This window comes from Mauremys mutica, chromosome 4, assembly GCF_020497125.1.
Source record: "Mauremys mutica isolate MM-2020 ecotype Southern chromosome 4, ASM2049712v1, whole genome shotgun sequence".
NCBI classification, from domain to species: Eukaryota; Metazoa; Chordata; order Testudines; family Geoemydidae; genus Mauremys; species Mauremys mutica.
Window position 1 is genome coordinate 118,066,012 of NC_059075.1, and position 12,206 is coordinate 118,078,217.

At 43.3% G+C, this 12,206-nt stretch overlaps 1 protein-coding gene across 1 annotated transcript; it reads right to left on the reverse strand.

Moving 5' to 3' along the window:
- Positions 1–5,155: 5,155 nt before the first annotated feature.
- LOC123369027 (olfactory receptor-like protein COR4) lies at positions 5,156–6,145 on the reverse strand. The gene has a single exon (XM_045014399.1). It carries the CDS (start codon positions 6,143–6,145, stop codon positions 5,156–5,158), a length of 990 nt encoding a protein of 329 aa, XP_044870334.1.
- Between the last annotated feature and the right edge of the window lie 6,061 nt (positions 6,146–12,206).

Sequence of the window (12,206 nt, forward strand, 5' to 3'; positions counted from 1 at the left end):
GATCTGCAGAAGCATTTGGATTCACCAGTCTTTTTATGAAACACTGAATAAACACATAGAAATTGCCAGATTGGATCAGGCCTGAGCTCCATCTAGTGCAGTATGTTGTCTCTGATACTGGCTAGTATCAGAGGTTTCAAAAGAAGGTGTAATAACCTTCAACAGGCAGATGTGGAACAATCAGCCCTTCCCCACATCCTGCCATGATCTGTAATAACTAGAGATTGGTTTAAGCCCTGAAGCACGATGTTTAGTATCCCTTAAGCATCCACATGATCCATACACTATGCCATATAAAGCTGTCAAATCCCTCCAGTTTCTTTGCAGTGCTGCTCTAACAGCTTTCCTAGGATCTACAGACATTTCCCAACTTCTCAACTCACCCAGAACAAAAGCTCAGACCAGGAAGATACTGGGCACGCTAGCCCCAATCCAAAGAAACATAAGCACAAGCTTAACATGCTTTAGACTGTAAGAAGCCCCGTTGAAATCAAGGACCCTGGGGCTCTGGTCTCAGTTTGCACGTCCAGTCACTACTGTAAAACTAACAACATTGAACTACGGGCAAGTTTCAACCACATGCCAGGCTCCTTCTAGGATCCTTTGATTTTATATGTCTGACCCAATAGGGCTCCCCCCTTCAGGAATGGAGAGATTGAAAAGTTCTGAGGAATCACAGCCTAACCCCTAGGCCCGCTGCCTTTCAGACCCATGACACCCAATTTGCTCCCATCTGCCTCCTACTGCTGCCACCCCCTTTCCGCCCTCACCCAAACACAGAGGAGTTTTCCTCTCACTCCCCTGCCCCCAACACAGCTCAGCCCCAGGGCCAGGGAAAAGCAATGCTAAAGGCTGGGGAGCCGGCTGCGTGGCCTACAGAGGTAACAGTCTCCTAGAGCTGAGAACTGTGCAGGCCGAGGAAGGGGGCAAAAAACAGGACCACACCCAGCTACCAGCACCAGCCATCTTAACAGAAAACATCACCCAACCCATGAAAGAGTCATAGGACTGGAAGGGACGTCGAGACGTCATCAAGGACAGGCCCCTGCACTCATGGCAGGACCAAGCACCATCAAGAACATCCCTGACAGGAGTTTGTCTAACCTACTCTGAAAAGTCTCCCCTTATGGAGATTCCACAACCTCCCTAGGCAATTTATTCCAGTTCCTACTACCCTGATGATTAGGAATTTTTTCCTAATGTCCAACCTAAACCTCCCTTGCTGCAATTTAAGCCCATTGCTTCTTGTCCTTTCATCAGAAGTTAAGGAGAATAATTTTTCTCCCTACTCCTTGTAACAACCTTTTAGGTATTTGAAAACCGTTATGTCCCCTCTCAGCCTTTCCTTTTCCAGACTAAACAAACCCAATTCTTTCAATCTTCCCTCATAGGTCATGTTTTCTAGACCTTTCATCATTTTTGTTGCTCTTCTCAGGACTCTCTCCAATTTGTCCACATGTTTCCTGAAATGTGGTGCTCAGAACTGGACACGCTACTGCAGTTGATGCCTTATTACAGCTGTGTAGAGTGGAAGAATTACTTGGCCTGTCTTGCTTCCAACACTCCTGCTAATGGTGGATTGTCTGTCACTAGAAGTCTTTCCAACTGGGTATCTAGCTAAAAGATGTGTGAGAGCTAAAAAAAATAATAATTATGGGCTTGATACAGAAATTACTGGGCAAGGTTTTGCTATGCAGGAGGTCAGATTAGATGATCATATTGACCTCTTCTGGCCTTAAAACTGTATGAAAAATCAGTTTTACCCAATCAGGGGTGGTAAATTGTAAGGCATTATTAGGCACTAATTGTAAGGGTAGGGTGATTGCTTGGCATCTACGCAGAACAAAGTTAAAGTTGTTTGTTTGCTGTAACTGTGCTTTTTCCATAGTTAAACATGTCTGGATTTCTTTTAAGCCTAACTTTGACACCAAATTCACTGAGTCCTCCCTACGGAAGGAAAGACTGAACCATTTGTTTTCAGTGACACTGCTCTTGAGACTTCTCCCTGTTGCTCAGCAAAACATCAAGAGCTTTCCATAAAACTAAGCAAAGGCAAATAACCAAATCTACTAAGCATGTTAGGGCACCAAGAAAGGCATTGTAATGAGCCCCTCTGTGCCTGCCTTGAGACTACAATTGGAGGTGTGACTTCAGGCACATGATCTCTAAATGACACAGAAATTAATATATAAAGGTTGTTGGTGCCCTAACATGATCCCTTAGGGATAAGGAGTGATTGGACACTCTCTTCCGCCAGTAGCTGTGATACAATACTTCTTTCTTTCAGTGGAGGTAGCATAGCTATTTTCCTTCGGTTCTGATTCCTGGACATAACTTTCCATTTTCTCCATGTACTTGGAAATGTGATGTTAGTGCAGTCAACAGTTTTGCAACTTAAGACAGACATTGTTTGTTTGTTCATTCTTCTGTCTCAGGATAAATTGCAGTGGCAATGGACATGGTTCATGGAAGACCCTGAAAGGTCCAGATGGATATTAGGTAAGACTCCAGTATTATACATAGAGATGAACCTGAGTTACACACTTCAGATCAGGAATCAGATTCAGATCCGACTTCTTCAACCTTTGAGGATTTTCAGATTCTGGGCTTTGGTTCCAGCCAATTATAGAGATAAGTCAGGGTTGTAAAATTTGTATTTATTGCTGTTGTGTTGTCAATTAGAGGTCAATGCCCCACTGTACTAGGTTCTCTGGAAAAACATAGTAACAGAGAGTTCCCGCCCTCAAGAGCTCACCGTTCCCCAGTGTTGTGTATGCGTGTGAGTGGGGGAGGGGGGAGGACGGACACTTGGAGCCAGCGGGTTCTGGTGTGGCCGATCTCTAACCATAAGGAGGAAATAACAATAATTATTTGCACTGCAGCAGCCGCAGTCATGGTCGTGTTTGTTTGAAAAATGTAACCACTGGGCAGCATTGGAAGGGCGGAGGTGGTAGATGACATTGCAATAGCAGATGAGCCTCACTGTGTTAATAGACTGGAAAGGCCCTTGGATTGAGAACATGCTGTTTGTGTTTGATGAAATGGGGAAGGGGGAGCCAGAAGAAGGAAGCAAATGGAGACAGCCTCACTTTTGAGGTGTTCCATAGTTTTGCCTTCTTACGAAACCAAATTCTGAACTATAAAAATCATGCACAAAACAGAATTACACTTCCCTGCCCCCTCTCTAAACGCTGGGTGTGTTATTTTTTAAACGATCTCAAGATTTTAAGCCAATTGCATGATTTTTGGAAGCCTGATTCATGGTTTTCAAATGCTTCGGATTAGCAACACTGCCAGGGGATGTGTTATGAAGCAGCAGTAACCAAGTGACTGGGACATAACAGACATTGTGGTCATCTAAAAGGATTATCTGAAATAGGGTGAGCAGATGTCCCGATTTTATAGGGACAGTCCCGATTTCTGGGTCTTTTTCTTATATAGGCTCCTATTACCCCCCACCCCCGTCCTGATTTTTCCCATTTACTGTCTGGTCACCCTAATCTGGAAGGATCTAAAAAGTATGAATGCTTTCTAACTTACCCTCAACGAGCAGACACTATAAAGTACCCAGCTCAAACCCAAACACATACCAGGTATATTTCATTGGAGAAAATTTGTGATAATGTACATGAATCTGGAAACTCCCTATGGGGAGCTGGATGCCTAATTCCAGTCAATTTTATGGAGACTTGGATGTCTAAATCTCCTAGACAGCCTTGAAAATCTCAGCCCTGTTAAAAAGTGAGTGTAAATCTAAAGCTCCATCCCAACTCTTCCCAGACATCACAGCGGCTGGTTTCCTGTAAGAAATTCACTACCTACATTCAAGACCAATGGTGTCATTCAGATTTAATTCATGCCATGAAATTTCCTTCTTCCATGCTGCTCACTCTTATTATCCCGGCAGGTATGGTTTCATGCACCCCTGTGTAAATGGCTAAGCATTAACTTGAGCATGAGTTCGAACCCTGGGCTTACATTGCATGGTAGATGTACTGTGAGGTGACTGGTGCTTCGAAAATTCACTGTTGTAATTTGCCATACCCAAAAGATTCAGCAATGGCCAGTGATTTTGGTAGACTCTGTTTATGCGAGTCCAATTTCAGTCCCCTCGGTCCTGATTTCCAGAAACTCCACCACTCCAGCTGAAGTCAACGGGAGCTGTAAGTACTCAGCACTTGAGAAAATAAGGCCCAAGGTCTTTTACATTGAGATCCCAATAACAGTGGCATTCACAACCAACGACTATCTTTGAAAATGTGTCTGTATATGTTTGGTCACCTAAACTACCTGCTCTTTAATTGTGTGACTCCTAAACTCATAAAGAGTTGTGTGGGGGACTTTTGGTGTGAGTACTGAAGAAATATTACATCTGACTGAGCATTCATGACATTCTCCCTTTCAACAAACACTTGAATATAGTATCACACACACAAATGTCTCTCAAAAAACAGATGAGTTGGGCTGTGGATCTGATTGAAGCAAAATCACAAAATTTAATTGAACAAATATCTGTCAATGTTTTTGGACATTAAAACCAGACCTGGTTATTGCTCATGAATCCATTGTTGCAGTGTGAACGTTTCCCTTTTATAAGAGGTTGATTTAAATATTGTTTAGAATTACTGAATATCTTACACTGAACAAAACAATTTTAAAGTATTTTATTATAGGCACAGGGGAGCAAGCCATCATTTAATAACTGACATGGCCTTTTTATGCACATAAGGCCTCTATTCAGGAACACATCTCTCTTCAAAGCAGCACTTAAATACATGTTTAACTTTAAACATGTGCTTAAGCCCCACTGAAGTCAAAGGGAGAGATCCTTAAACATGTGCTTAAGGACTTTCTGAATCAGAGCCAATGGGCAGGTCTACGCTACGGGGACAGGTCGATCTAAGCTACACAGTTTGAGTTACGTTAGTTGCATAACTCAAGTTGATATAGCTTTGATATACTTACCACGGGGTTCACATTGCACTGGGTCGACAGAAGAAACTCTCCCGTAGACTCCCCTTACTTATCTCGTTCTGGTGGAGTCAATGCCAGAGTGATAGTCTGTTGATCCAGTGGGTCTTCACTAGACCTGCTAAATTGTCCCCCGGTGGATTTATCACCGCAGCATTGATCCACCCCATAGTGGAGACAAGTCCTATGTGTGCAGAGAAGCCATTGGAGGATTTGGTTGTCCTATTCTGACACCCTTTGGGGGAAAATGGGCCCTCAATTTTGTCTCTATTGCTCTCCTCAGGGCATCCTTCACATCCTTGTTCCTCAAGCTGTAGATGAGGGGGTTCAGCATGGGGATCACCACAGTGTAGAACACGGAGGCCATTTTGTCTGTGTCCAATGAGTAGCTGGTGCTGGGTCGGAAATACATGAAGAGAATTGTCCCGTGGAACATGGAGACGGCTGTCAGGTGGGAGGTGCAGGTGTAGAAGGCTTTGCGCCTGCCCTCGGTGGAGCGGATCCGCAGCACAGTCACAATAATTAAGATGTATGAGATGAGAATGGTCACAATGCTGATCACCTCAATCAGACTGCCAAAGAGGAAAATAAGCAGCTGATTGATAGAGGTGCCAGAAGAGGAGAGCTTTAGAAGTGGGTTGATATCACAGAAAAAATGATTCAGGATATTGGAGTCACAATAGGATAATCTTAACAAACCGCTCGTGTGTATCACGGAGTTCAGGAAGGCCCATAGATATGAACCAGCCACTAGCTGCAGGCAGTGCTTTGGCGACATGATGACCATATACAGCAGTGGGTTACAGATGGCTACATAACGGTCATATGCCATTACTGCCAGCAGAAGGCACTCAGAGATGACCAACAATATGAAGCTAAAATATTGGATGATGCACGCTGTATAGGAAATAGCTTTCCTCTCTGCTAAGAAGCTCATCAGCATCTTGGGAGTGATGACTGTGGAGTAACAGGCATCCACGAGAGACAAATTCTTGAGAAAGAAGTACATGGGGGTGTGAAGACGGGGGTCGATCCTGATTAAAACCATCATCCCCAGATTCCACACCAGGGTGATAACATAGATCACTAGGAACACCACAAAGAGGGGGACCTGCAGCTCCGGACGATCTGTGAGAATGAACTCGGTCACTGCCGTACAATTTCCTCCAGCCATTCATTCAGCCTGGGACGCTAGCTGTGGGAACAACCATAAAGGAAGGCCTTAGTTCTTATGCAAATGGTGTATGCTAATATAAAGAACTGTGGTCATATGCGTAAAGACCCTTTGAGTTGTGGAATGGAACCAGAGGTGGCTCCAGGCCCCAACACGCCAAGCGCGTGCTTGGGGCGGCAAGCCACAGGGGGCCACAGTGGACATCCCGCAGGAGTGCCTGCGGAGGGTCTGCTGCCTGCGGGATGTCTGCTGAAGCCACGGGACCAGCGGACCCTCCGCAGGCAAGCCACCGAAGGTAGCCTGCCTGCCGTGCTTGGGGCGGCAGAATGCCTAGAGCCACTCCTGAATGGAACCTGGAACAACTGATGGGAAAACCCAGAACTCTTTCACTTTTTCTAAGGGAGAAAAAAATCCTTTATCTCTAGGAAAGTGCATTACCCTGCCAGTTAGTCTGATTTACACATTTTGACCCTGATTCTGCTGATATTTTAATTTCATTTATTAGTGTAGCCCCACAGACTCAGTGGAATGCCTCGCATGAATAACATTAAGGAATATATTCAATTTTGTGGGACTGGTACCTTAGACAATAGTAGAATCCGTGGATCCCTTCTGGACACTGCAGCCAGGCTGACTAAATCCTGTAGCTTCTTGTTCTTCGGCTGCTGAAAAATTACCACACGTACACGTCTAATGATCAGACTAAAAGCGTGTAGCCAGGGGTGAATATTTCTGAGAAAATTAACAACAGTGAACATATTTTTAGAAACATATTCATAATAAGAAAAAATATTCTATGTATAGATTGATCTTTTAACCTGTCTTTATAGGGATAAGAAACTGCCTATAAACCTGTTTCATCGTATGTCAATATCCTCAATGCACCTCTTTCCTCACCCCATGTCACAATAGCGATTGCCAAATCATACAATTGTTAATTGTACTTAGCTCATGTCACACATTCCACTTTGTGAAATTATGGGGATGGCTTGGTTCTCATTCCTAACACCCTGGCAAGATGAAAGGTAGTGAACGTCCAGTGCGATCATGAGGTATGTATGTGTAGTATGTTTTTTGTGGCCAAAGATCAAGAAAAAGTATGTATGTGTGTGTGTGTCTGTGTGTACATATTCATACAGATGACATACATACAGAGATGTGTCATTTATTTCTTTACCCACTCTTTGATTTTGGCCACTTAGCATGTGAGTCAGTCGGCAGTCAGACAAATATTACGAATAAAATGATTAGGCAACTTCAAAGGCAGCTTGCTTAATGTGCAGTTCTACACAAGGTACCAAGGAAGAAAGATCTGACTTCTTTCATCAAATGCATCCAAGCAAACAAAAATAGGTCATTTAGGGCTTGATCCTCAGGTATTTATGTGCGGTATGATTTTTTGTGGCCAAAGATCAAGAAAAAGAGTGTGTGTGTGTGTGTGTGTAGATATTCATACACATGCCGTACGTACACACACATGTCATTTATTTCTTTACCCACTCTTTGGTGTTGGCCAAATAGCATGTCAGTCAGTCGGTATTCAGACAAATATTACAAATTAGTGGGCTGTAGTCCACAAAACCTTATGCCACTAGTACTCCTGTTCTTTTTGCGGATAGAGACTAACACAGCTGCTAATCTGAAACAAATAAAATGATTATTCAACTTCAAAGGCAGCTTGCTTAACATGCAGTTCTACAGAAGATAGAAAGGAAGAAGGATTTGACTTATTTCATCAAACGCATGCAAGCAAAGAACAATAGGTCATTCAGGGCTTGATCCTGCGTGGAGCTGAGCATTCTTCCCTCAGTCCAGCAGAACATTTAAGCAGGTGCATAACTTTTCATAGAATCATAGAAATGTAGGACCTGAAGAGGTCATCTAGTCCATCCCCCAGCACTTCTAAACCTTTCATCATTTTTATTGCTCTCCTCTGGGCTGTCTCCAATCTAGCTCCATCTTTCCTGAAGTGGAGCACCCAGAATTTTAAGCATGTTGATTTCAATGGGGCTGCTTACATTCTTCAAGTTGCTTAAAGTTAAGCATGTGCTTATATGTTTCTTTGGATTGGGGCTAACGTGCTCAGTACCTTGGTGGTCTGAGCTCTTCTTCTGGATGAGCTGAGAAGTTGGGAAATGTCTGTAGATCCTAGGAGTGCTGTTAAGAAGAAACTGGAGGGACTTCAACAAATCTCTAACTATTAGAAATCAGGGTGAGATGGGGGAAGGGCTGATTATTCCACACCTGCCTATTGAAGGTTATTAAACCTTCTTTTGCACCATCTGCTACTAGCCACTATGAGAGACAAGACACTAGATGGAGCTCAGGTCTGATCGAATCTGGCAATTTCTGTGTGTTTATTCAGTGTTTCATAAAAAGACCGGTGAATCCAAATGCTTCTGCAGACCAAATTCCTTCTAAAGAAAGAATCTGAACCAGAGCTCAGCTAGTTACAGTATAGCAAATTTCTGCTATTTCCTACCCCCACTTTTGAAGGAAGTGCAGGATTGATGACCATAAACACATTTTTAATGCTAAAAGAGCTCTCCTGCCTGTTCACAGATCTCAGATCCTAAAAAAATCTATCTATCCCTGCAAACCCTTCTCATCTATCTATCTATCTATCTATCTGCAAGCGAAAAGTGCTCTCAAAAGAGGCTGTAGAATTCCCCTCTATATAATTCAAGGAAAGATGGAGTTAAAATATCAGAGAAAAGACAAATGTAAACACATTCTACATAATGCGCAGTAGAGCATCTGAGCTGACCATATCAATGAAAGCCCATCCAATTCACAGAAATGATTTATTTTCATTGGACTGAGCCTTTGTAGACATTATCTCTGCTCGGCAAAGGAGTGATGTTCTACAAAGTGTTAATGAATATGCATTCCAACCTGCCGCGCTCCACACAACCAAACCTCCACATGGCACTCAGAGAAAGAGCTGAGCCTTACACTGTGCCTTGAAAACTCAGAGTTTGGACGTGTGTACCCAGGGAAATGACCTTCAGGTTTAGAAGACTCCTCTGTGAGAATGCTCGACCATCAATCCTCACATATTTAATCTTGGCCCCATTGAAGTCTATGGCAAAATTACCATTAGTTTCAATGGCCCAGGATTTCCTCTTAGGTGAAATATCTGCTGCAATTTAGTGGACTGCTGCATTTGGCAGTAGCTGTGCTTGGGCTGAGTTTCTCATGGAAGAGGTCCACACCAAAAGGTATGGACTATTAGAGACAATTCATGTGAAAGATTCAGAACAATCTCTTTTCGGTTCCCACATGGCTGCATTATAGATTCAAATAATCAACAAGTTGACTTCTACAAATTTCTGCCTTGGGCAAGATGACCTGAAAAGTGCTATTACCTGATGTAACTAACAAAAGGAGGTCAGTTCTATTGTAGTGGAAATAGTGTTCACTCCTACCTTCTGAGAGATGTCGTCTTTCTTGATTTCAAAGTCTAGGATGGAAGTGTGTTCATGTTTGGCATAGCATCATTTGGGAGAGGATCCCTGTAGCACCTTTGAGCTCTGATCATCAAGACAAGCACAGGCAGACTCGTTAAAATACAGCATATTTCTCTAGGGGACAGGGGATAATCACATGCAGATGCATTATCTTTAAAAGTTTTCCAAAGGTTTTTGCCACTGGGGGGATATGGGCTCTGTGGCTGATGTAGAACCCATCCCTTGCCTCCCCGACCCAGCACCTGCTATAGGAGGCATGTTGGAGCAATCCAGGGGAAGGACAGGGTGTGGCCGGACTGCACTATTTTGTGGTTCTACTAGGCTGGTGTAGTTACCCTGAATAGATTTAACATCATTCTCATCATTGGTTCCCAACGGGATGTAATAGTGTGGTGGAGAGCATGACTTGGTCCCTGGCATGCAGCATCCGCTCCAGCAATGGTACCTGTCATGTTCCATCCTGTTTACCGGAACAGGGTACTACTTGCAATGTATGATGCTGGTTTTCCAATTTATTTGAATTCTGAGAGCATGACCTTGTGTCTGTGAAACTTCACAGCTGAATTAAATGTGATTTAGGGATGGTTCTGAACCGCCACCTTCCGACCAGGTTGGAGCCTAGAACTTGAAATAGCAGGAAAGCTGTTGGGTTCACACATTCAGGGTTCCTGTTTGGCCCTGGTTGTAGAGCTGTCTCCTCCCAAACCCCATTCCTCCCCTGCTCAGGACCTCCTCCCAAGCACCCCCTCGTGGTCTGAGTGGTCCTGCAGCACCCTGCCATCCATCTCTCCCTCCTCCGGGCTCCAGAGCTGCACTCACAACGGATCAGTCTTGCTGACTCTTCCAGCGGGGTTTTATTTATTTTCCAAGAGACAAACCAAAAGGAGAAGAACAGCATAAGGCAATTTTGTTGCTGGCCTTAGTCTCTGCTCTCTGGGTCTTTCCTCCAAGGTTATTGCCAAACTCTCTCTCTCTAGCTGTCCTTGCTGCTCCTTCCTTTCTCTGCAGTTTCCTGCAACTCTCTCAGCCACTTCCTCTTCTGCACCCTGCTGATCAGTACACGAATCAGCTGATCCCTGTTCAGGTGGGCCTCCTTAGCCGCGAGGATTGGCTGAGCTCAGGCCTCCAGTCCTCATAATGCCAAGCCACCCCATGACAGGGCTATTTACAGGGACAGGGCCATAATCAAAAATCTGGTCCTTTTCTAAACATCACCTCCCTCCCTCTCTGTTTTACCAGTACAGCTAGCACCAATGCCACATGTGTTTCGTTCTCCCATTCCATTCTTTGTGTGTTTACATATTGCTCCTTCTGCATAGAACATCCTCACCACACAAGTTCCCCGATCCACCACCCTTTCTTTAATCATAATAATAATTCATAATAAATAAATGACTATTCCTCAAAAGAAAGAAAGAAAGTCCTAGTTCTTACATCTCCTGCTTTCTTTGTATGTGTCAGTCTTCCTTAGATCATAGGGGCTTTGTATGAGGGAGTGTCCTTGCTTTTTCTGTCTTGTAAAGCGCACACTATTGACACTGAGCAGATAAATAATGGAGACATCACAAAAAAAATTAAATAACCAAACCCTTTGTCATAAAGACTGTTGTCCTCAGTAAAGCAAGCTATAAACATTAGGAAATGCACAGAGGACTAAAAGGCTGCAAAGTGAAGCACTCTCAAGTTAGGAAATACTAGAATGAGAATTTCCTATGCGACATTAATTCTGCAATAAATGAGGCAGGGATCCTATAGACAACAGACTCCTTCAATATACAGCCCCAGAGAAGAAAACCCTGTGTTCTGAATAAGGAAGGGGTCCTGTGGGAAAAATAATAATATGGGATCATGTCATTAAAGTCTGCATCATCACACAAATGCACAAGAGGTCTGAATTAATGATGTCAGAGCAACATTTATTTGGACATTTGCTAACCTGAGAATGCTTAACTTTGTAAATGTTTAATCCTTTTAAAAACCTTGACTTTGTATTTCCTAATTATTTTATGGTTTAGTTTATTGATGAAAGCAAACTTAAGTAACATTAAACAAAGGGGTTTTTGTTTGTTAATTTCCTTAGTTTTTAATAGAAAGAAAATATTTTATATATGTGCTATTTAAACAATGCGGCTCTTACTCATGCGTTGGTTCAGTCTATATTTTATTGCCATTGTTATCTTTGTGAAAATCCCACTTTTACCGCTCAATGCTGTGCTGATCAGAGTATTGAAAGTCATGAAATTAAACTGTATTAAAACAAAACTCATTTTATGCAACTTTAGGGTGAAAGTTCTCAGCTATAACCCTGAATGTGCAAGAAGCAGATAAACACTATCCAGGAAAAAGAGCTGGAATTTTGCATCTTGTTTTCACCTAGGCCTTACTGAGGACAGTAGCAAACACCTGCCCTTTGCGAAGGAACACAGCGCCGTACCGCAGCACAAACCCCACTGAGCACAGCAGGGGCTGTCCCGGTTATCCAGCTCTGGCCCTGTTTCATTACAAACTTCCTTTCGGTGATGATGTTCTGGTAACAAGGGGGCAACCAGCTGTCAAAGGTAGCTGTTGCCATGGCAGCCAGGGTGCTAGTC

Excerpts from the sequence above, each read along its gene's own strand:
- LOC123369027 (XM_045014399.1), bottom strand. The coding sequence starts at position 6,145 with ATGGCTGGAGGAAATTGTACGGCAGTGACCGAGTTCATTCTCACAGAT.